The sequence below is a fragment of the Eurypyga helias genome, unplaced genomic scaffold (genome assembly GCF_000690775.1).
Source record: "Eurypyga helias isolate BGI_N326 unplaced genomic scaffold, ASM69077v1 scaffold31654, whole genome shotgun sequence".
Lineage (NCBI taxonomy): Eukaryota > Metazoa > Chordata > Aves > Eurypygiformes > Eurypygidae > Eurypyga > Eurypyga helias.
The window spans coordinates 45,631-70,313 of record NW_010248650.1 but is presented as its reverse complement, the minus strand read 5'-3'; the positions used below and the strand labels follow the sequence as shown (position 1 = coordinate 70,313).

The window sequence follows — 24,683 nt, the reverse complement described above, 5'->3', positions numbered from 1 at the left end:
CAGCAGTTGTGTGGCAGGCCAGATGCTATGGGATTTTTGTCTCTGTGCTGGAAAGGTTCCGTGTGAAGTTCTGTATGGCAACGCAGAACAAGTGAAGCAGCTTGCTCGGAGCCTTTCCGCTTGTGCTTACCTCACCCAGCAGTCTGTAACCTTTCTGGCTTGTGCACGGTTTTGTTCTGTGCAGTGTGGCTTTCAAAGAACTATATTGTTTTCCTTTCAGTGCATTAAAACCTACAGCTCAGACTGGCACGTGGTAAACTACAAGTATGAGGAATACTCAGGAGACTTTCGGATGTTGCCATGGTAAGTGTCGCGCTCCCTTGGAATACTAATGCATGGGCACAGGGCTGGGGTTTGATCAGGGTTAGGAAAAGCAGTCTGCCCTTCTTCCTGATGCCTGTCCCACAAAAAACCTCCCCCCAGAGTTATGTCACTCTGAAGGTTACAGAGCCAGAGGTTGGTGTTATCCCACTGTTGTGTCACTCACTCAGCAGCGTCGGGGGGATGCTGACAATATTGCCAGCATGGGTCGTTACTTCACATCCTGCCATCTGGGATGAGGACGGACCACAGTCAGGGCATGTGGCAGGGTAAATAATGTTGGCAGTGTCTGCTCATCCCGAATCAGGAGCCTTTTGTCCCCCTGGGCTGATGTTCTCCGCGTGCTAGACGCCGTGTTCCCATGCAGAGCAGATCCTCTTTTTGCCCCCTCTCACTGGGATGTTGTTTTACACCTTCAGTGTGGTGGTGTAATACTGCTGTTGATGCTGGCAGTGCTGGAGCATTATGTGCTCTGAAATGCTGGGCTGTGCCAGTGATTCCAGCCCCAAAGCTAAAGGGGATTTTCAGACAGGCGTGTACGTCTTGGATTTCTGCGGGATTGTTGTTTTCTCCGTAGTGGCGCCTGCTCTGCTCTCGCTCCCCATGCCCTGTGCACGTCTGGGCCACTGCTCAGGCTGCTCCTGGGCTGGCAGCTTCTTACATGCTTTTTCTTGTTAATTGACTGAAGTGGGTCTGTTCTGAGATCTCGCAGGGAAATGAAGCAGCAGCAGGCCAACACTGGTGATGAAATCGTATTAAATTTTGGGAATAATCTTGCAGTCTGACCTTGCTTCATTTTTAGCAAGGTGGAAGATAGGCTGGCCTGCTGCATCTCTGTGTTGCAAAAATGCAAGTCAGCAAAAGCTCTGCAGAATCAGACAGCTATCAAGGAGAAAGCTAATTACATACTGCTTATGCTTAATTTCCATGAAATGCACTCAGAAGTTAGCTTTCTCCATCTGTAAGGGGCTGTAGGTCTCTTGAAATCCATGTGCTGCAGGAGGGCAGTTCTGCTGTGCTCTGGAGTCGGCAGTTGGGCTGTTGGTTCTGCATCCAACATCTGCTTGCTGGCCTGGAGGACCCTCATTTCCCAGTCATTAAAAAGGAAAATGTGTTGTGATTTCAGCAAATCCTTTAGGCCAGACAAGATTCCAAGCCATGTGTTTGAAATTGATGAAGACTTTGAAAAGGACGAGGTAAGGAGATTTTTTTTCACATACTTCACTCGAAGATCTGTTAAAAAGCAGATTTCACAAGGCAAAGTCAGAATTCACTTCCCAAGAATGGTTTTCTGGCAAGATGCTTCGTACTGTGAAGATGGAACCAAAACTGGGACGGTGATTTATTTTGAAGTATGACAAGATAATCTCTTGGAGCCAAGGGTCTCCTAAATTATCTGGAAGATTAGCCTTAATATTTCTCAGGGCTTTTTCACTTGAAACACTGCAGCAGCGGAAGAGGGAAAAAAAATGAAGCCAAATGATTACTAAGTAAAATTTTTCATGCCCAGAATTATAAGTGGGAACTTTGGGTTTCAACTACAGTGTGAGATCGGCATCCTCCTCTTAAAATGTTTTGTGCTCTATCACATAACCTGCAGTTCTTAATCAGTCACTTCTACCCAACACATTCACCATGTGTCAGTCCCGTTCTGCAGACACAGATGTCCAGTGGCGTTCGCTCCCTCTGGGAGCTGGCGTGTGTGTGCTCACCTGGTTGCAGGGAAGATTTGCAGCCCTGGAACTATTCTATGGGGGTGAGCTGGGGACTCTGAAAATTGGGGTATCTCAAACCTGGTGATCATTTTGGACGACACAGGTGCCGTGTTTCCTTGTGCGTGTCATGTTTGCTACGAAAGGGAGGGGTAGCATTTTTCTGTCTCACGTGCCACGTGATGCTTCACGCATGTGACATTAAGAAGTTCTCATTTACGGTGGGGTGAGTTTAGCCCAGCTGTTTAAAATCCGCATGGCACCAAGATGCTGCTGCAGAACTTAGAGCAGAAAAGGGAAGTTTGTTTCTTGCAGAGGTGAAGATGTGAAGGGGCTGTTTCATGCACGTTTCTCACAATTGCTGTGCGTGTCCCAGCAAACTTCAGGTCTGGTCTGGGATGACTTTCTCCTAAATGGAAATGAATTTTCAAGTTTGGCCTTATTTTCTGGGGGCTGTATTGTCTGTTTCCATTACATCATTAACTTGAGCTGTTACCTCTGTAATAATATCTGCTTTGGGCTGGAGACAGAGCAGTGCAGTATGTTATCAGCAAGTCTCTGAAAAAAAGCAAAAGGACAAAAATAAACTATCAAAATTTGACAAAGACCCTTTTTCTTCTGGTCAGTGTCCCATGTCCTCAAACAAGTGAAGTTACTGATGTATTCCCGGTGCTTTGGCAGATATTTTGGCACTTATCTCTTTCGACATGAGAATATCTAAGCGATTGTTACGGTTTCGTGATGGTACGTTTACATTAGAATTGTGGAATGGAAATTCAAGTAAAAGAAATCTCTTGATTATAAAGGAGAAATCATGGGTTGTTTTACCCAAGGTTATAAAACATTAGACAATTTACTTTGTCATTGGAAATTTGGCAAGAAAGGAGTGAAAACCTGCCATTTGGGCTGCAGGAGACGCCAGAAACCATTCCCTTCATAGCTCATCGGCAGACCGTCCAGGTCCACCTCCGCTGCTGTGTCACTGGAAGTCCCAGGGTGAGTTTTTTTCACCAGTCTGGGATCTCATTTCCCTCCCTCCCCAGAGGAGGTCACAGTTAGTTACGCATGGTGGGATGTTCTCCCTTCTGGGACGACGGGACAGGAGCAGAGATGGAAATCCCAGCTGGTATGCAAAGAACAGCCTGGTTGGGCCACTTGAAACTTTGTTTTGAGAAATATGAAACCAGTCAGTTCCATTTCAGCTACTGGCGTTTGGTGGTTTCTGCCTAAATTTAAAATGGAGAGTGGATTTATACAAAAGGAAATGACAAAGTGAGTCTGGAGTTCTGCATTTTGCAACTTTCTAAACAGACCATTTTGAAAATTTCTTTCTTCCCCAGCTTTTTGAAATACTGCCTACGAACCAACATGCATTGCAAAATTGCTGTGTAGCTCTGTCAGTGTAGATGTAATCTGTTTAAAGGTGACCCAAACTGGCCTGGTTTGTCTCTCTCTGGGAAAGAGATAACCCTGCCATTTTTTATGATAACACTGTGCATGTTAACGTATTGCTGGAGTTAAAACTGTGTTGCTTTCCAGGGTGGACATCTCCCTTGTCTCCAAGGGGAACATTGCATGGATGCAGTTTACCTGACTTGTTTTGCTGATCTTTGGCTCTCTTTCAGGATTCCTCGTCCCTGTGCTCCCAGAAGGGTGGGGTGATAAAGCAGGGCTGGCTGCACAAAGCGAATGTAAATAGCACCATCACTGTTACCATGAAGGTGAGTTTGATCCAGCGTTACGTTAATCGTGAATAAGGCACGAGGTTAAGCTCAGATCACGTCTCTAAAGTTAGCAGAAGTGCCACGGGTGGGTTTGGGTTTGGATGGGCATCCGTCCCTCTTGTAGAGTATCCTGAAGTAGACTGGAAAACCCAGTCTGGTAACAGATTTTGACCCTTCCCTCCCCAGAATATAAGACCAATGCACTTCAAATCACGACAGGCAAGCTGAACAAAAAGGTGAAGCGTGTTCTGGTAAACCAAGATTGTTTTGTGAATGAGCAGCTGAGGCCAGGAAGGGGAAGGCAGTTTAACTAACTGTAACAGCTGCCCTGCAAAGACTTTGTGGATTGACAGTTTCCTTGCTGGTAGGAAATACGTATGGAGTCTGGCTTTAAATTGAAATGACAAGTCTTTGCTTTAAAAGCAGGGGTGGTATCACTGAGGAGGTGGAGCATTACTGACCTAGAAGTAACAGCTGCATTGTCTCCTGTACGTAATCCGGCGTGACATTGCTCAGATTTTGCAATGCATGTTCCACCACAGGTTTTTGCTGTGGCAATGAGCCCGCCTGTTGTTCCACCACGCAGCTGCCATGCTATAGCATAGAGGGAATATTAGAGAGTTATGCTCAACTGTGCAGCTGAAGAATGGCTGCAGTGAGGCTGCTGTGTAAGGATATTAGTAAATCTCACAAAGCTCACTTGGTCTGCAGCTCATCAGCAAGTTATTCTTTCATAAGAAGTGTTCACAGAGCTGATTTTGAGTTTTAAAATGACTACTCATGAGCTTGAAGGTGATAGAACAAGATTTTCTGATCCTTTGCTCTTCTGAGCAGCAAGGGTGAAGCCATTTCTGCTCCCATAACTTCTGGAGGAGGTATCATACATGCACGAAATCAGTCAGCTGGCTCCATTCTTGACTGAGCCTCTTGTGGTATTGTTGGCCTTGGTGCCCAGCACCTCAGACCCACCTTTCAGAGATGTTATCTGAACTATGCTGGTTTCAGTTCAATTAGTAAGATCCACAGAGTCTCTCGTGTAACTGAGATATCAAAATACTGAAATTCAGTAGCCATTTTCTGAGCTGGTCCTGGTCACTTCTGTGTGTTACAACACACCTCCTAAAGCACACGTGAGAAATATGAGGACTTTGAATGTCTTCAGCCTTATCACCACATCGAGGGGCTGCTGTGCTATTGCAGAAGCAGATGCATCCCTCTTTTGAGTGTTGGTTCTTCCATTGCTGTGATGGGCTGAGCTGTTGGTACCTCACGCTGTTGCTGAGCATGTGCAGTGTATTTTGTGGAGAGCCAGCCCACGAACAAACTGTAATTAGGCTACAGCCAACAGCCTTTATTTCAGAGTAACCTTTCCTTCGCAGAGAACATCCCTGGTTTGGCCAAGCTCCTTGCCATCTGTTTTGCAGCATGCCGGTGTGCTGCAATACAATCATGACATCAGGATTTTCTCTGTCTTTCTGTTTTCTCTTCCCAAATGGACTTCCCAGTTCTCTAGCCATCCCTCTGCAATTGCAGTGCTCACCAACAGCATCTGTACCCTCATCAGAGGGGATGTTCCCTCTGCTCCTGGTTTTATAGTATTCATTTCAAATGATCATAGTCTTCTGCCAAGTGTTTCTGACAGCAATTGCTTACAAGGGGGGGAAGATCATAGGAATAGTGCTGCTTGCTTCTGCATTTCCTTTTGAACAGAATTCAGAAGATGCAAATGGCTTAGCATGAAATCCCATACGCACAAGGGATATCAACCTTGTAATATCTAGAGATGATCTATCATGGATTTCTGCAGCATCCCCTGCCAGAGTTTCTGAGATTGAAAGTGAAGTGCCAAATCAGTGTTTAAGCTGGCTTTAACACTTAGCATACTTCGCTTTCAGTGTGTTTTTATGCTTTGTTGGACTGAAGGTTTAGCTAAATCATATAAAACTTAAATCTCAACAACTCTTGGAGCATCTCTACAGCTAACTAGACATCTAAATGATGCTGGAGGTTAGCTTTCAGAGGGCTTTGGTTACTGCTCAGAGCGCAATGCTCCCTTCCAGTTCTGTGTGAGTAGTTTTATTGAACATGTGCTAGTGTCAGTAATGATGGGAGCAGGGAATTACTAGTAGTCTCCCATATGGGATGAAAAACGTTGTGTTTATTTGTAGATCTTCCAGATATGCAGAATAGTGGAAACACTCTCAGTGCTGCTTGCCCCGACTTCCTTCGTGATTCTCCTAACACAGATATCCACCAACTGTGAAATGCACCCTGCTCCTTGCAGACCTGACAGCATATGGTGCTACCATAATTGCTGCCAAAATGTTCTCCTGAATTACAGTCCAGTGCCTTTTGGCTGACAAACATGAAGGGAGATGTTCTGAGATACTGGAGAGCTGGGTTGGGTTTTTTTTCGGTTGGGTTTTTTTTTGGTGTGTTTTTTTTTGGTGGTTTGGTTTGGTTTGGTTTTTGTTTGGTTTGGTTTGAGGTTTTTTTCCCATAAAAATCAGTAGCTCAAACATAGGAATACTTCTCCCAGACTGACTGCTTTTTGAGTGAGAATTGAACACTAAGTCAAGTTCATGAAAATATGTTTGTAATTAAAAAAGAAAAGAAGCAAAACCAAACCTCCCAAGCCTACAAAAATACAAGGAGTTAGATGGATTGCAGTGTCCCTTGACTTGCATTTGAGTGCTAGGAATTTCCACATGTTTGTTCCTAAGTCTTCCGGAATACTGCTTTGTAATTCTAACTGAGGTCTTCATCAAAGAGGCTCTGGAAATACCTGCTGTAGGGTGGGATGAATCTTCAAGTGGTGTGCTGATCTGAATTTACTGTGCAGCATTACTTTGTAAAGATAAATGAGTCTGGAGCCAGCTGAAACATGACCTGGAAGCCCTGAGGCTTTTCTTTAGATGGGCAAACTTACAATAACAGCAGGGACATTAAAATTAAAGAAGATGCTGAAATCTCTCTGTATAAAAACAAGTCATATTCAAAGGGGTGAATCTGCAACACTCTGGGGTCATCAGTGTTTCTTGTTACAGTATTTTCTCAGTAGCAGGAGGGCAGATACTGAAACTGTGGCTGTGGTGTACAACGGGATGAATGCGTGCATAACCACAACTTTGTACTTTTGCAGGTATTCAAGAGGAGATATTTCTACTTGTCACAACTCACAGATGGCTCCTATATCCTTAATTCCTACAAAGATGAGAAAATTTCAAAAGAATCCAAAGGCTGTATTTTCTTGGATGCTTGCAATGACGTTGTTCAGGTAGGTGTGCTTTCTGCATGGGCTTATGCATTGCTAGCTCCGAGATAGACATGCTCTCTCCAGGTGTCTGTGCCATCGAGTGGTGAAGGAATGGATTTACAAACTAACACAGAACTGGTTTGCTCTGTCAGCTAACCTGATTAAAAGGCAAGCAAGGCCATATTTTTGGCCAGGAAGTAAGAGAGTAAGAGGAAGAACTGCTGTCAGAGTAAAATGGAAGCATTTCATCATTACCTCATCTGCTGTCTCCCTGCACTGTCCATCTCCTTTACCTGGTTACCGTAGGTCAGGTGGCTTCTAAGACACCCTGAGGGTTGAAGCCAGTAATTGGTGTCACATACTCGTGGGCACCTTCCTCCTCTGTTTGCTGCTTGCACCAACTTCTTGTTTCTTGAGTTACACCCCAATAAGTCCATGCAAGCGTGCAGCCCTCTGGGACTTACAGCCTGCAAAGAGGTTGTAAGGTTTGAGGAGTAGGATTTCTACAGGGCTTAAACTTGGGTTTGTTTTGTAATGCTGAGAGTGAAGTGCAGCAGTGGAGTGCTTCTGTGCCTTTTGCTGTTCCTGTCTCTGCAGAAGCTTCAGGCACCGAGTGTGGTGGAGCTGGTACACCATAAATTACTCCGGCGGTTTGCTTCAGCAGCGATGAGTCAGAGCTGTGCGTTTCCGTTTATCTTTCCGAACACAGTAAAAGCAGTAATGCACACGCCTCGATGATGTACATGGTGTACTTCCCAAGTCGCATCAGATTTGCCTTGGCTTCTGGTAGGAAAATGGTGTTTAAAGGCCAGCAGAGCTCAGAAAAGCTGCCTTGAACCACTTGCTTTTAAGATAGATGCCTCTAAGTGTCCTGGAGTGCAGCATTACATACTGTGTCAGACAAATACAGTTCCTGGCTTCTCTGGGTAAATACTAAAGGTCTGATGACATACGAAGGAGCATGCTTCTACTCCTCAGTACAATGTCTGTGGTTCAGTCTGGCTTTCTCCCACTTTCAGAGTAGCTAGCAACCATGGGGCTGCATGCTGCTTGATAGCAGCTGTGAACCTTTGTGATCACTGCAGGAGAGGTGTGTGTCCAGGAGGGTGCTTGGCTAGTGATTCCTGGCCTTTCAGTTCAGGATGCTTTCACAGAGAGGAGCCTTCTGGCAGGTACTCTGCTGAGTCATTGAGGAAAATGTGTTACAAGTCTTTCTCTTTCTTATTTGTTTGTTTAGTGTCCTAAGATGCGTCGTTATGCGTTTGAACTGAAGACAATAGACAAGTACAGCCACTATCTCGCAGCTGAAACCGAGCAGGAGATGGAAGAATGGCTGGTAACTCTGAGAAAGATCATTCAGAGCAATGCTGAGAGTTTGGTGCCAGAGAAGAAAGATACTGTGGAATCTGTGCAAGGTCAGTTTATAAATAAACACCTACCTTCACCCTTCTCTGCAGGATGCAAGCAGTGTGCCTGGAGAAGTGTATCCTGTTCTTTCTGGATTAATAGCAAAAATTGTGGCTGACACAAGGTATCATGCAAAAGGGCTTAGTATAATGTAGACAACAGTCTGAGGAATAAAAGTGGGGGGAAACATGACCCTTCATCTGGATGGGAAATCCATGGCAAAGTTTCAAGACTCCTGGAAAATTGGCTCTCTGCTGAAGTTCTGCTTTGGAAAGACCTAGCAGGCTGTAATAGTACACTCCACTGCTAGTAATGTATGGAAAAATCTTACTCCTGAGGAAAGGAGAAGTCTCCGTAAACTGTTTCTGTGCTATTGTAAGCAAATACTGCTGGATGCTTTCTGGCAAAGCAGTGCTCCTGCAGTTGTTTTGAACATCTGTTTTTCGTGTCCTTGCAGATGATGAATCAAGCACACAGGGAAAATCAGAGAACATCCTGGAGAGCCTGGAGAGAAGCATGCATCCAGAGCTGATGAAGGTATCGTATTTGCAGAGACTGCTCTCCCAGCCCATAGCTAGTTCTCTCCACCATGTCTATAAAAGGGGTCTTCACTTTCTGTCTTCAGCCCTGGGAGAGTTGGGCAGGCACCAAGTGCTGGTGGGGTCTCTGTGGTCTCACGTACCCGTCTGACATATGGAGCTCTGTGGTTTGGGGTCGCACGCTCCTCACATCCGTGTGTGGGGCCCTTAAGGAAGAGCAGTCCTAGAGCAAATGAAGGGCTGATGCGGTCAGTACTACGCACTCCACAGGGGTGATGGTCCTGGTCATGAGAGTGGAGGGGCGGTTAGGTGACAGCCACCTCCTGGTTATGATCCAGAGTGTGGTTGCCTACTTCCGTCTGCTTTCTCATTTGGCAGAGCCACATCGCTTTACTGCCAGTGCACCACGGTGGCGGCTGCAGCTGAGGAGCCTTGCATCGTCTCACATACCACAAAGGGGACCTGAAAAATATTTACTTTGTTTTGCTTCCATTCTTTCCAAATAACCAGTGTTTGCCTCTGTGTGACCAGGCAGTAATGTCAATGCTTTCCTTTGTCCTAGTATGGGAGAGAAACAGATCAGCTGAACAAACTGAGCAGAAATGATGGAAGACAAAACCTCTTTTCATTCGACCCAGAAGTCCAGGTAAACATCCCCATGTTTGCAGATGTGGTGTTTTGCTCTCTGTGTCATGCCTCCTCTCTTCCCTTGCATGGCCGCAGCGTTCCACTGCAGAGGCAGCGTGTTTTTGAGCGGGCTGGAGGACAGAAGTGCAGCCCCTGTCCCTGTCAGTGAGAGCTGACCCAGGTGTCAGTGCTAGGTGATAGCTCAAATAAGGACTCGCAGCAGCCCCACACGTGGCTTCCCTCCAGCTTTGCTGACTTCTCCGTGTTGCATCTTGATGTTGCTGGATTTCAAACCCATGATCCGGGCCTCTGAGAGGTTTTCTTGTTTGCAGAAGCAGTAGAAGTGGTATTGCAAGGACACGTGCAACACTGCCTGGGCTCAGCACATCTGGAGTAGGGAACAAAGACTGTGACGGGTTTACAGGGAGAGCCTCACTCTTCGTGGAGCTTTCAAATGTAGGGGACATACAGAAAAAACACCCCGTGCTGTTCTCCTGCACTGGAGTAAGGGTTCATTGATGATTAGCTTATTTTCTTCTGAGCTTTGACGTCTTTGCCGAGATCTCTGCCAAGGTCCAGGTGTGGGATTTCAGTGGAATGAGCTGCAATTGTTAACACGGTTTTAGAGAATTGTTCCAAGTTATTTTGTAGTTTCAGGTTCTCCTTCTGGCATGCTTTGGCTTGTTCACACCTATGAAAAAGAACATTCTGGTGTTACAAGGAAATACAATTAGTCTTTAAAAGGTTTAGTTGCACAAAATGAGCTTTGTTCTTGGCACTTCTTTCAGGTCTTTAACATGAAGAAGATAAGCATCTAGGAGGCTTTTTTTGGTAAGAGGAGCTTTGAGAAGTTTCCTATATTCTAGCCAGATAATAAAAATGGAAATAGTATTCAGTGTGGAGCATCTAAGATATCTTCTTTTCCCTAACGATTTGGTTAGGCTGAATTCACTGCCCTGCCTCTATACCCACAGCTCTTCATTCTGGTGTGGGTCAGTTGGATCTGCTGTAACACTGGGCATTCAAGTCACTGCCCCAGTCAATGCTGCTGGGTACGTGCGTGCTTGTATGCCTGGTGCTGAGGAAACTGGGAGCAGGAACATATGCCTGCAATGTACTTTCTTCATTGCAAGGAGTAGAGGAAACAATGGGAAGAGTTCCCCAGAATCGGATTAACAGTTGCAGCCTATTTTGCTGAAATGACTTGATCGTGAGATATCAGCGCCCTAAGTTTGGCATGCAGGTTTCTGCAGGATTTGGGGAGGGGGAGAAATGAACAGGACTGTCCCAGATTGTCACCATGAGATGTGCTGGTGATTTAGGGGTGTTTGCTAGCTCTGTGTCCTCAGTGCCCAGTGCGATGGGTATGGTGGAAGCTGAGGGCCCTTGTCTGGCTGATGGTAGTTTGGTCGCGTACGTGTCTGCTCTCTGGCAAGGGCAGATGTGGAGGCACAGACCAGGCGTGAGCATTCTGGGTTAGGAAAAAGGTGATTATAATCAAGGCTGTTTGGATTTCCCAGCCAGCTCTGCGGACGGTTTTTTGTTGTTTCTAGAAATGCCTTCCCGTTCGACATACTGCTCACGATCCAAACAGTGTGTGCCTTCTCTCTATTTCAGGCACAGGGACCATCTCTTAAGCTAGTCACATCTTCAAAGTGGAAGATATTTTACTGAGCATAACGACGGCTTATGTTCCCCTTTGTTCCCCAAGCTCTAAATGGTGTTTGGGAAGATCCCCAGGGTTACAGCAAAGCAGGAAGGAACTGAAATCATACTGAGGTTTAGTTTTCTGTGCTCTACAAACCAGATTGCTAAAATTTGATACATCCCCCTGAATTCATGTCTTGAATACATTTGTGTAACATCACCAAATGGCACTCATTTGTGAATGTCTTGTCCCTTTTGTACCACTTTAAATAAAGTGGTTAAGATAGCATTGGCTGTCCTGTGATCCTTTAACATTATTCAGGGCGTTATTTTCTTTTTTAATGAGACCAGATTTGTTTGTTTGCTCTCTAGAGGCTAGACTTCTCGGGGATCGAGCCAGATGTGAAGCCATTTGAGGAAAAATGCAGCAGGCGCTTCGTGGTGTGCTGCCAGGACTTCTCCCTCAACCTCCTCGCTCAGCTCAGCGACAGGTCGGAAGGAGGACCCACCAACGTAAGGGGAGCTCTGGCATGTCCTTCTTTGTCTTCTTTCTCCTCACCAGGAAGAACCACCCTTGGCAGAGTGATCTGGGTGGATAAAACATCCTCTTTTGCCATGAGTTCCAATGGGACCTGGGCAGGCAATGGCTGCTGGCCCAGGGTCATTGCCGGACTTGTCTTCCTTGGTGTTTTGGTGTTCCAAAAATGTGTCTGGGGACAGGGTCTGTCCTAATATGTCTCAGCCTGCCAAGAACTGGGACTGCTGGGAAACCAGCTGTCCAAAGACATAGGGAATAGGGAGCATGTCTCCCACGTTGTGGGTCCATGTGAAAGTCCTGTTGGTAAATGATTAAGCTTCTTCTCCAAACCACTTGCTGCTGTGTTTTATTTCATTTCCTCTAATGGCAAGGGATTTCCCTGTTCTGAAACCTTCTTCTGACTTCCAGCCTAACTGTATTCACAGCCACTTTATTTGTTACTGTGCCAGTGTTGTACCTTAGCCTGGATTTCCCTGTTCTGAAACCTTCTTCTGACTTCCAGCCTAACTGTATTCACAGCCACTTTATTATATGCATTTGTTACTGTGCCAGTGTTGTGCCTTAGCCTAAAAAGCTCTTTCTTGTATTTTCTGAGCCTTTGATGTCTGTAGACAGCAATTACATCTCTCCTCAGCCTTTGTTCTGCCAGGCTAAACAGACCAGGCTCCTCCAGTCTTTCTTCCCAAAACATAATCCCTATTATCATGTCCTGCATCTGCTCTAGCTGGAGTCAAACCCTTGTGCAAGGGTGCCAGAGCAGCAGGGAGCATCGCTGGGGGCCAGTGGCACTGGCACTGACCAACCTCCGCTGATGGTGCTTTGTCTGATGACTGTTAGAATTGCAAAGGCTTTTTTGTGATGGTTCCATGTTGACAGCTCACAGCTAGTACACCAGGCTCGTTCTCTTTGGTAACTCCCAGCAGATGAGTGTGTCACTGAGAGCAGAGATTCTTGGTATTCATCCTTAATCAGGCCCAGAGTCAGACCTAATCAGCACATTTTTAGTGTTGATGTAAAGCCTCCAAGTTATGTTGTAATGTCTTGGACACACTACAGTCTTATCTTCAGGCTTTTATCTTTACAGAGGCGCATGCCTGCTAGGATCTTTGGAGTAAAAATACATGGAATTGTTGCCACTTGCCTTGTGCTGTCTAAGTCAACAGCTACAAATGAGTTGGCAGATTCTTCATATGCAGTTGCACAGCAGTGTTAGCCTTGTGTTTGAGCTCTCTTTGAGCTGACTTTGCTCCTGTGCCGCCGGCATAGAGCAGCTGAGGAATATTTTGAGTGTCTTGCAGAGCTGATTGACTTTGGCCAATAAGTGAAATGGTCTTCAGCATGTGAACATAAATGCTAAAATCATAAGTTGATTTCTTTCTCATTGCAAAGGATAAATAGCTCTAACCGATGGATTGGGGTCACCTTTCTAACTTCATATTTTATAATTTATATTAAAAACTCTATGGATTTCATTCTTTAGATTTCATCGATGGTTTTAAAGTAGCTTTATTCAAGTTGACTAGATCAAAATGACAGAAGTTGCAGGAAAAAGATGTGTTTATGTATTTATAAAGCAAGAAAATATAGATTGTCCATAAGAATTCTGTAGAATGCTGGTGTACAAAGCTAAAGGAACAAACAGATGCAGAAGGCAAACCTAGCAGGGAAGGCAATGCATGTGAATACTCTTGAGTCTGAACTACGTATTTTTTTGACACCTATATTCAATCAAATTTCCAGGTTGAACCTTTTTTCCTAAGCTTGGCATTATTTGACCTGAAAAATAATTGCAAGATTTCAGCTGACTTCCATGTGGACTTGAACCCTCCACCCGTCCGTGACATGCTGCTGGATAACTCCGCATCTGGAGTGGAGGGCACCAAGGGACATTCACCAGGCGAGAGCCTGGTGCACGGAGTCCCAGAGTCTTGCCTGCGCTACATAAAACGGGTAAAGAACTGACTTTCTCCTCTCGTTCTGTGTCTCCGTTGAAGCTGTGGCTTTTCGGTAGCATTGTGGCATGTTGGCATCCACTGTGTGGAGAAGCCAAAGCCAGCTGTTCTGTAGAACTGTGGGATTTTGTCACGTTTTGGTCAGTGTCTCAAGCTGATTACCCCTTCGGGCTCACTGGCAGTGATAGGCAAAGCACCAGGTAGAGTTTTTCATGACTTGACCATGCTCCAGCCTTGTGAACCCCCATGGCCCAACCGCAGCAGCAACCAGGGCAGGGTCTGTGTGGGCTGTGAGAGGGGACAGCGAGATGACTGCGGCCAAACCCCGCAGTGCCGGTAGGGTGTCCTGCTCTCTGACAGCCTATTTTCTTTCTGTTGCAGGGGGTTTTCTCCGTGACTGACCCACACGTGGAGATCTTCCTGGTAGCCCGTGTGGAGAAGGTGCTGCAGGGCAGCATCACGCACTGTGCTGAGCCGTACATAAAAAACTCGGACCCGGGGAAGGTATTGGATGGAACCATGAGAGTATTTGCTTAGTGATGCTATCGCTACTGCAGGGAGTAGTGTGGCCCAAAACACGGGTTGTTTCTGTTGCTCTGCTTTCTGGCAAATACTGGTCTGCATTCATTCTGCTACATGTGCTGTCCCCAGGTTGGCATCAGCTGGGCTGTCCTGGGAGAACTGGTTCCTTCCCCTGGAAGGAGGCAGAGCATTTTTAGAAAGATCCAAACAGTTAGGGCAGGGGAACCTTTCCTTGTTACATTTCAACAGGGCAAAGCCTGGGCTGGCAGAAAAAAAGTGGGACACTTCATTCCCAGAGAAAGGGGCTGCAGTGCTACATGGTGCCTCACAGAGTGTCTTGGACCTGTCCCAGCTCACACCAGCTGGGAACAGCGATGTTTAAGTAGCAGCAGAACATGAGCTTCACCCTTTACTCTGTTCGCCCTGCACCTGTCTTGCTCTATGCAGAGTGCCATGATTGCTTTGAGCAACCTGGTCTAGTGGAAGGTGTCCTTGCCCATGGCAGGGGGATTGGAACTAGATGATCTTTAAGGTCCCTTCCAACCCAAACCATTCCATGACTCTTAGATCATATGGGGGAACTTATGCAAAGGGTGGCTATCGGTCCTGGTCCTGCTGGCATCAGTCTCTGCATGCCAGGTGGAGCTGTTGCTGCCTTGCTGCAGCTAGTCAAGATTAGTCCCTCAAAAATCAGTGGATGGAAAACCTGGTATGTGATAGCATTCCCTCGGCACACTTTGTAAACCTGTACAGGATGAGCCAGTTACAGTCAGTTTTGGAAAATAACTACTAATGCCCTTTGGAAAATAAAATACTAACACCTTGACAGTTTAATGCAGAATGAAGAGGAGTTTTAATATGTCTGTGCCCACGCTGTGTTTGCTCTTGCTTTGCCAAAGTAATAAATGTGCGTGGTGTGAAGTGACGGGGATGTCTATCAACTGCTTCAACGACTGTCGCGCTGTGTGCCTGGGAGCTGTGCATTGTGGAGTACAGAGGATTTCTTCTTCTTGTGCAGTGCTCTTTACTCCTTTCCCAGGGCCATGTGGAAGCCGTGGCACGTGCTAACCTCTCCTGTGTTTTGCAGACTGCCCAGAAGGTCCATAAGGTGGCCAAGCAGGTGTGCAGCCGTCTGGGGCAGTACCGGATGCCCTTCGGCTGGGCTGCCAGGTCAGTCACCTCGGACTGCGCTGTGGCGGGAGCTGCTGCCGTGAGTTCTCCGGGACAGGGTCCAGCTGAGTGGGAGAAGGGACAAGCGACTGAAGTCGGTGAAGTTGCGGCCCAGGGCAAGAATCTGGCTCCAATTCCCAAGACAGAGTGGGGATTGGCCTGAAATGCTCTATCTAGAATTAGAAACAAAATATTAAAAAGTAAACAGTCCTGGGAAGAAAGTAACCCTCGTGCTGACCTGTAGCTACTGCTATCATGGCAGAACATTCCTGGGGAAGAATTACCCTGTCCTATGTTACCGCGGGAATTGGGACAGAAATTCTGTCCTGGCAGCAGCCAGGGACAGGATGGGAGTGGAGGACCTCCTGGCCTGGCAGTGGCCATCAGCTGGGGCTTGACTCTCCTCTTAGACTCTGCTTTAATTAATGTTTCTGGGAATGACTGAAGATAGCGATCCCATTCCCTTGCTGTTCTTTTACTGTGACTGATAAAGTACGTCAGTGCTACCTCCCTTAAATCTCACATCAGGGGACAGTCTAAAGGCAAGTTCATCCCTCTGAAACTGCCCCCTATTGCTGAATTTCTCTTTGGTGCTGACAAAAGGGACACTAATGATATGGGAACACCAGATGACTGTCTGGGTTGGGATTTGGTGGTATACAGCTTGCAACGTCTGTTCTTAGGATAGGGTAGGGTAGGATGGGATAGGATAGGGATGAATTTTCCTGTGACACTGGCTGGTCAGCTTCAAGGTGGTCGTTCTGGGATGCAGATTGCTCCTGTGAGTCAGCACACAGCCTGCACAGTGCCTCAGCCCTCTGCCACATGGTGCCTCAGCCTAATAGTGGGCTGTGTGTGGGCATTGACTGACGGGCTTCAGATCTGTGCCTGCTGGGTAAAGACATGCATTTGGAGATTGAGGAGTTGAGGGACCAACAGCCTGGTGTGGGAAGCTGTGTTGCTCTGCATCCCTGGAGCGTTTTCCCTGTGGGTTCCAGAGGAAGCTGTTTGCACAGAGAGAGTATGGATGCCTTAACGTTCCTGCTGCACACAGACACCCGCAGCCTTTATATTCAAGGGCAAGAATGCTAGTATTAATCCAGGGCAGAGTCCAGTCTCCTGCTCTGGGTTTGGGAAGAAGCTGATGTATGTCCTGAGACTGGTTTCCATTGCGCACTCCTTTCCGAGGGTTTCCTTGCTCTGACTGCACGCACAACTAGGAAGGTACTTTGCCACTTGGTGTTTGTGGGAGGGGATTGAGGGTGCTCAGGATTGTGGAGCAGGCTTGGAGCTGGGCTGGGTGTGTACTTCTTACATGGCTGGAGAGAAGGGGAATGGGTGATGCCCCATCCAATTTTATGTGACATGGTGGATTGTGTGGGATCTAAACACCATGAGGCCTGGCGGTGTTCAGAGCAGTCACAGGCCAGTGAACCTCTGCCCTTCAACCTGACATGTCAAAGGCCTCAGTGTCTGCCTATCTGCCAGCATTTAGGAAATGTGTCTCTTTTTTCTGCAGACCAGTGTTCAAAGACTCCCAGGGCACTCTCGATGCTGAAGGAAAATTCTCACCTCTGTACAAGCAAGACAGCGGCAAACTCTCGAATGAAGATATGCTGAAGCTTTTAGCAGAATATAAGAAGTAAGTGCAAGAGACTGTTGCAGAGGCTGAGCAGGCCTTTTAACATACATTTTTAAACAGTTAAGTGTAAGCATGACATGACAGTTTCCAACATTGGTTTACAAAAAGCCTTGCTGATGTGTTCAGCAGCTGAGTTTTCAAGGTTCACACTCTTGTTCCTTTCTCCCCAATGCAGACCAGAGAAGACAAAATTACAGGTTATTCCAGCCCAGTTAAATATCGTCATCAAAGACATCCCGCCAGACTTCACAAGTAAGGATCTTGGATCTTAAAATAAATGCTGATGGCTCTAGCCTCAGGAGTTAACACTTCTGTGGGGAGTTTTGCTGTTTCAATAACCAGAGTATCTCGGGGCTGCAGTGTTTAATTCAGCACAACCCCTGACTTGTAAGTCTGTGGTGGATTCTGTGGAGGGATGTGGTCCAAGTGCAGAGGTTTCCCTGCGGGGTGCATCTGCATTGCAGTTGGGCCATCATATCCTAAATCTGAAGGAAGCCACCTGCCTGCTTTTGCTGTTGTTATTACACCAATCCCATGTAACATTTTTGATCCATAACACCAGAGGGCCTCACACACATGATCAGTGTGATTCTTCACTTTACGTTTAAAGAAACTGAGGCAGAGAAAGGACTCGTGATGTGTTCAGTGTCACTCCCTGGGCCTTTGTCAGCTTCTGTCACAGGTCTGTAGTCCGGCGCCCTGTCCAAAAGACTTTTCTAGTGGGTTTTTTCTATTCTTTGAAAAGCTAGCACTTGAGATGAACTCTCCCTCGTGGTGGATGTGAGTCTCAGTGGTCTGTGCACTGGAATTTGGGGGCAACATAACCATCAAACCTCTTTCTGGAGCAGAGTGTGGAAAAGGACTGAAGCAGTGGGACTGATGCACTTTGAGATGTCAGTCTGAAGCCATCTCAGTAGTCTGTCAGCTGCAGTCAGGTGCTGTTTGCATGATTTATAAAACAGTAACTTAATGGCTTAGGTTGCTGGAGGTCTCAAGGTGTAGGCCCTGGGCAGAGCAGCCATCTCTGCGCAGACATGGGTAGTTCACAAGACCCTTTGACTTTGCCCAGAGCTGCAGGGAAGTGCCATTTCTGCAGTCCCCACTGTCAGGCAGAGCAGAGCCCCGTGGTGCCTGTGCACCTGTTCATTCTCAGTATTGCTAATGCAGTTGGGGACCACAGATCTTGCATGATCAAGGTGAGAATTTTTCTTTAATCATTTCAACGGGAGTGGTCCAAGTCCTGCTGCCTGATCAACACACATGACCCTCTGATGTGAAGAGAACAGGGTGCCCGAAGGCAATGGCAGAGTTTCAGACCCACAGATTTCCTTTCACACGGGCTGTATTTCCCATGTTTGTGGGGTGTACCCTTAGCCAAGCTTTCCTTCTCTTCTAGATTGTGTCACAGCTTCTTATATTCCTATAAAGCCTTTTGAGAAGAGCTGCGAGGACATTGCAGTTGAAGTGGAGGAGCTTGTCCCAGAAGTTGCAAAATACTGTTATCCCTTCACTGTCTACAAAAACCACCTCTACGTCTACCCCTTGCATCTGAAGTATGAGAACCAGAAGGTGTTTGCTAAGGTGAGCAACCTGGTGAGCAGGCTGCAGCCAGACTCAGCGTGGTCCAGGGTGATGCTGCAGACCTTTGGCAGTGGCTCATCCTCCTGTTCTGCCCGTTGCAGGCAAGGAATATTGCTGTCTGTGTGGAGTTCAGGGATTCAGATGAAGCTGATGCCAGGGCACTAAAGGTGGGTACCTGTTATTTCTGGGGACCTGAGGCTCGCTGCTGTGTACTATATGCCAGCCAGGCTGAGCAGGTCAATGGGAAAGCACTGAATTTCCTTGCTGTTTTAATTTGACTGGCTAATTTAGGATGGCAGCAACCCTGAATACAGCTCTTCCTTTGTGTTTCCAGTGTATATATGGGAAACCCGGAGGCCACCTCCTGACTACAAATGCATATGCTTCCGTGCTGCATCACAACCAGAGTCCGGAGTTCTACGATGAGGTAAAAATGAAACAGTGGGAACTAACAAATTTTCCGGGATGCTACAAAGCCAAGGGGCCTTTCAGGATATCTCTTTGTCCAGGGCTGGGTGAAATATGGGTAAAAATAATCATCAGCCCTTTGCCTCAGTAGAAGGGCTCAGCAAAGCTAGAGACTTTGTCAATTTTTAATGCCAGTTTGTTTTCTGCTGTCTTTACTGTCACGCTTTGTGCACTCCAATCACATACCCCCATTAATAAGTAATGTGCAAATGTGATGAAAATGTTAGCCAGGAGTTATTTAAGATGGGCAAGAATGTGTCTTATGTAACTGCATACAACATAGCATTTGTGAAATAAAATGGAACTTAAACTATTACTCCACAATTAAAAATACAGTCTTACCTATCATGATATCATTTTAGATTAAAATTGAGCTTCCAATTCACCTCCATCAAAAGCATCATTTGCTTTTCACCTTCTATCATGTCAGCTGTGAAATTAATACAAAGGCAACATCGAAAAAACAGGACACCGTTGAAACTCAAGGTATGTTCACTGCTTTAATTAATTCTGTTGGAGTGCAAGAGTCACAGATAAAAGTAGTATAGGGACATGAGAAAATATTTGATTAAAATACTAGCCTATCTGAATTTTCCTTTTTGAAAGCAACCTAATACAAATCATAGGTCTAAACTGGAACGAAACACAGTGGTTTTAGTATATACTAAAGCCCAAAATTTGCTGCAATCTGACAGTTATTTCTGCGTGTTCTTGACTTGGCTTCTATGAATATCAGTCAAGTCACCACCAAGAACTTGATGGAAGATCAGGGCCTTGGGGCTGATCCTACCAACACTAGGCATGTGTAAGAGACTGAGCGCACCCAAGTCCCACTGGTTGGGATGCCTCTCCATTCAGCCTGTCCTTGGCTGACTGAAGGACCCTTCTTACGATGCACAAGACTCGCACACCATTTCGGACCCTCCAACCTGCTCCTGGTCTTGGTTGAACTGTGTCTGAATTTCATTCACTGAGTCGCTGGGTAAAATGTGCTTTAACAAGGCTGGCATGGTTGATCTCATCCTCGCTGAAGCCACTTGCACAACTGCAAGCTGGATTTTCTCAGGGTGAGACACAGCTTTTTTTGGAGCTTGAGTTAAACATGTATTACTGTGTGTCTGCTAACTCTGTCCTCTGGTTGCCTCCGCAGTGGGATATGCCTGGGTCCCATTGCTGAAGGATGGACGGATTGTCACCCTGGAGCGGCATTTGCCGGTTTCATCCAACCTTCCACCTGGCTACCTGGGTCACGGGGACACAGAGTCACGAAGGGTAAGAAGGCTACTTAAAATGGACTTAAACGTAAAGGGAAGAGGAAATCTGCGCTTTTGTTACCACTGTAAGTTCTGGGCTTGTGTTTGTGCTCTGCTCAGCTGGAAAGATCCCTACTGCAGGGCAGCCCCCAAAGCTTAAGGTTCTTAGGGGTGGCAGATGTGACACTTCTAATTCCACTTTCCATGGCTATATAGGTTGCAGGGAATATTTGCTCTGCATGTGGTGCAGAGAAGGAGTGTAGGCACGTGCTCTCTGTGCACGTTCTTGTGGGGATGCCTTTTCCACGCCATGGCTGCCGTCAGGTTGCTGGTGTTGGCACTGGAGGGGCCCCATTTTTCCACCCCAACCCGTACCTTCAGACCAGGTGTTTGCCTGCACTGAGCCACCGTCTCACCACAGTCTGAAACCAAGTACTTCAATGTTGTCTGTTCACAGCAGCCCAGCGTGGACGCAAAGTGGGTGGATGGAGCAAAGCCACTGTTTAAAATCAGAATCCATTTGGATTCAACCATTTACACCCAGGTAAGTCGAGCACCTCGTTCTTAAAGACTTACAACACATGCAGAGGAAGTGATTGCTGTAGCTCTACGACTGCTATGCCATTGGCAGCAGGTTTGGGATTACTTGCAGGGCTCTGCTCCTTTGTCCAGCTGTGATGGGACAGTTGTGTGAGTGAATGAGCCTAGGGAGAGGCTCATGTTTTCTTGGCCGCTTGCACTGTAACAGGAAGGACCAAGGAAACGTTTGAGCAAATGGTCTGCTTCAATGAGGCAAGAGAGAACAGCTGGTGGAAATGGGACGTTCCCCCAGATATTAGACTATTCGTTGAGTTTAAAGAAAAAACAAACAAACAAAAAAAAGCAACAACAAAAAACCCACACACAACCCAAAAACCAGACATAAACCCCTGTTTTCTGATGACAGAATACACAAGGAAACAATGCCCTGATTTCCCTTTGAAACCAGTTCAGGCAGTTTTACCAAGTCCTCGTGTGTTCCACCATCTGATGGTGGTGATGGATTTCCCCAAGCTTCTTGTGATGTGCAGCAAAGATCCCCGCCACATGCTCTGAGGCACCTCCTGTCAGCACTGCTCATAGGGAAAAGCCCTTGGCAGGGCTTGTTGTCCCATGCTGGATGTAATGAGCTACACTTATTTACAGCAACTCACTTTCAGCATCATCTAAACTTATTTTAGGCTCTTGCTGGTTCTGTACAGCACTGAGAGCAGCACAGTAATTCCACTCTCCACCAAATTACATTCTCAGATGCTTTTACAGGGTTAAATAACCAAGGTAATTAAATTTAACCTTGGAGAAGGAGGGAGAGGAACAGGAAGGAGAGTCTGACCCAGATGAACAGACAGGAGGTTGGTGAGGCTAATGACAGTCTCGAAGAGTTGCAGCTGGAGGAGGGCCCCGAGGTCTGCTAGCCACTGTTGGACACGGACTGGGGCTCAGAGTAGTGCAACTATAGGACAATTTTAACACTGCTGGCTGTTTTGTGCCTAATCTCGACATTAGTTGGGAGCCAGGGATGGGGAGTGGCTGGACACATTGGAAAAGGCAGGGAGCAGTACTGTAGTCCTGGGATATGGCAGCTGTGGACCAAAAGTGCCACTGGTAGTGACACGGGACTGGCTAGGGACATAGCCCACTGCCAGATTTTTGGGTGTATGCTGCAGGGTAGGGGTTGCCAAATACTGAGGCTGCTGCACTGAGCTTGTTTTTCTTCTTTTCCAGGACATGCACTTGCACAAATTCTTCCAGTACTGCCAGCTGGTTCAGGCGGGAGCTAAGGAAGTCCCAGGAGAGCTTGTTAAATACCTAAAGGTGAACAGTGCCTGTTGGTGGGCTTTGTTTGTGTTTTTACGGACCATCAGTAAACACCCAGAGCCCTGCCCTGCAGGAACACGCACTCGCTGCAGCGCTGGGACCGGGGCACTGTGCAATATCCTCACCTTTGCTTACTGACACAGCTGTCTGCATGCTGCATCGCTCTGCCGTGCCCATGGCAAGCCCTCCCGCTGGGCTCATGCACAACTCCTCTGCCGCCCTAGATATGATTCAAACCTTTAAACTGTAGCACAATTCCTTGTTTTCAGGATTATCCATTGAAAACAGGATTTTTTTTTTCAGGCTGGAAAAGATCTGTGAGATTATTGGTCAGTTAAATCTGATCACAGATGACCTGTGACCTAGAGCCAGCTTTCTGGCAATCACTGCAGCATTAGTAAGGGCCTCGGAGCAGGTCCAGCAAAGGCTTCTGCAGGGACTATATTTCTTGGCTGCTTACTCTCCTTCCATAACTGCCTGTTTTTGAGAGTGCTGCCCTAGCAACAGCTCCACTTCCAGTGGTGGGGATTTATCATCACAAAGTTACTGAGTGTGTTTCAGATAACCTATAAATATTTTAAGAAACAGAAATAATGGCAGGTTTTGAAGCCAAGCACTAAAAGAACAGTTGTCTTGTGAGAATTTCATCAAAGGTCCCAGCCCTGCCAAGCCACAGCGACCTCGCTGCAGGCAGGGAGACATTTACATGCTAAGTGCCAAGTGAGGGCTTCTTACCACCAACACATCACTCTTCAGTAATTTAAATACCTAAACACAGATTTAAGACCCTTTCATTATATTTGCAGGTTTGAAAACTGAAAATGAAGTGCACTGTCTTTCCTAGACTCGTATTGTGAGATTCAGGCAGAAGAGGTCTATGAGATGGGTGGAGGATGTATGCACTGGATGATCTTGACCTTCACCGAGTCACTTAAATCCTATTATTTCTAACAGCAAGCTATGCCCTTTGGAGAAAAGTCTCAATGCAAGTCATCGTGTTTCCATGCTCCAAAGGGATTTGTGAAAATGGGACTTAGTCACCGCAAAAAAATTATCTCAAGTGATGAGAAACTTCAGCCTTAAATTCTGGGTTATTGGGGTCAAATCATAGCATGTGGCCTCTAATTAAGTCATAGCTGCCTGGGCACATCTGAGAGGAGGATTAATACCTGCTATGAGTGATTCATGGAGCTCCCCAAAGGCACGCAGCTGGGATCGGTCAGCTGGGAGGCAGGCAGTAAGTGCTGCTATGGGTCCAAGTCCTCCTGGCCTCTGGCAGGCCGAAGCCCACACCCTGACACATCTGCTAATGCCTGTCCTATTGCCACAGAAATGTCTGTGGACTATAAACATTTAACATCTGCAAAATGTCGAACTAAAAGTGTCTGTGTTTTGAACATTTGTTTTAGTGTTTGCACGCCATGGAGATCCAAGTAATGATTCAGTTTCTACCTGTAATTCTTATGCAACTATTTAGAGTCCTTACAAATGTGACCCAGGAAGATGAAGTAGCTGTCAACTGCACCATGTGAGTGTCTGGTAAACCATACGGTTTTCTTCAGTTACAAACAAAAAGCCACAAACTGCGGTGCAGAGCAGGGTGTGGTTTCCCAGTCCAGGGTGTGAAGTGGCAGCTGTGCTGTGAAATACCGGCTGCTGCCTTCTCCGGGCACGTCTGGGTGGCGTGGGGCTTCTGTCCTGGGAGCTGTGAGGGGAAGAACGCGGTATTTTAAAGCTACTCCTCTTTCGTTGTTCAAAAGAAAAAGGTTTTGCTGGGTTAGCAGTGCTGGGCCACGCCTGCAGCCCCAAGAGGGCAGCACCGACCAGGGCCTGGTCCCCGAGTTTGCTGCCTTGCGCAGGGCCTGCAGGGAGCAGGGCCCCTGCCTGGCCCTGGCCAGACACCCCTAAACTCATGGATGAGGTACAGCCACTCCATGGAGATCTTCCTCTGGCTCCGGGAGGTACCGTGCATCCTTGTACCACAAGCATCTCGCTCCCGTGAAACCAGAGGTCGGGGCCTGAGCTGTCCCCCAGGGATGTGGGGCCTGAGACCTGGTCCCCCAGGGACGTGGGGCCCATTGCAGTCACAGTCCTGCCCCATGTGAGGCAGGGCACTGTGCAGTGCACAGCACCGTAATCCCACCCTGCAGAGCACCATAATCCCACCCTGCAGAGCCCCGTAATCCCACCCTGCTTGCATCAGCAGAGGGCAAGGACAGGCACCCTGGCTACTCGCTGAGTGACCAGCTCCCACCTTCCCTTCCAGAAATTTTATCAAAGCTTGGCCTGATGTTTTCCAGTTTGTCACTAAGCTTTCTGTTTAATGACCACAGTTTTCTCATCCAGACATTCAGAGTGAAATTTAAAACCCACTTTATCTGATAAATGGCTTGTAAACTCCTCCCTGTGGTTTGGCCTGTGGGGTCTGGGACAATGTGCAATAGTTTGTTGTTCCCTGTGGCTGGAA

The 24,683-nt window shown here is 46.9% G+C and overlaps 1 protein-coding gene across 1 annotated transcript in view; it reads left to right on the top strand.

Annotated features, from left to right (window-relative positions):
• Window positions 1–24,683, top strand: part of DOCK11 (dedicator of cytokinesis 11) — a gene marked incomplete at its 5' end in the record, with an annotated part of 63,991 nt that overhangs the window by 917 nt on the left and 38,391 nt on the right. The window contains 21 exons of the mRNA XM_010151139.1: window positions 221–303; window positions 1,448–1,517; window positions 3,659–3,754; window positions 6,900–7,034; window positions 8,251–8,428; window positions 8,878–8,957; window positions 9,522–9,605; window positions 11,606–11,746; window positions 13,512–13,721; window positions 14,105–14,227; window positions 15,333–15,415; window positions 16,935–17,057; window positions 17,233–17,309; window positions 18,454–18,638; window positions 18,740–18,805; window positions 18,973–19,065; window positions 19,469–19,592; window positions 20,257–20,378; window positions 20,817–20,903; window positions 22,124–22,213; window positions 23,626–23,744. Of these exons, the coding sequence (XP_010149441.1) occupies window positions 221–303; window positions 1,448–1,517; window positions 3,659–3,754; window positions 6,900–7,034; window positions 8,251–8,428; window positions 8,878–8,957; window positions 9,522–9,605; window positions 11,606–11,746; window positions 13,512–13,721; window positions 14,105–14,227; window positions 15,333–15,415; window positions 16,935–17,057; window positions 17,233–17,309; window positions 18,454–18,638; window positions 18,740–18,805; window positions 18,973–19,065; window positions 19,469–19,592; window positions 20,257–20,378; window positions 20,817–20,903; window positions 22,124–22,213; window positions 23,626–23,744 (2,369 nt within the window). The remainder of the gene's footprint in view (window positions 1–220; window positions 304–1,447; window positions 1,518–3,658; window positions 3,755–6,899; window positions 7,035–8,250; window positions 8,429–8,877; window positions 8,958–9,521; window positions 9,606–11,605; window positions 11,747–13,511; window positions 13,722–14,104; window positions 14,228–15,332; window positions 15,416–16,934; window positions 17,058–17,232; window positions 17,310–18,453; window positions 18,639–18,739; window positions 18,806–18,972; window positions 19,066–19,468; window positions 19,593–20,256; window positions 20,379–20,816; window positions 20,904–22,123; window positions 22,214–23,625; window positions 23,745–24,683) is intronic.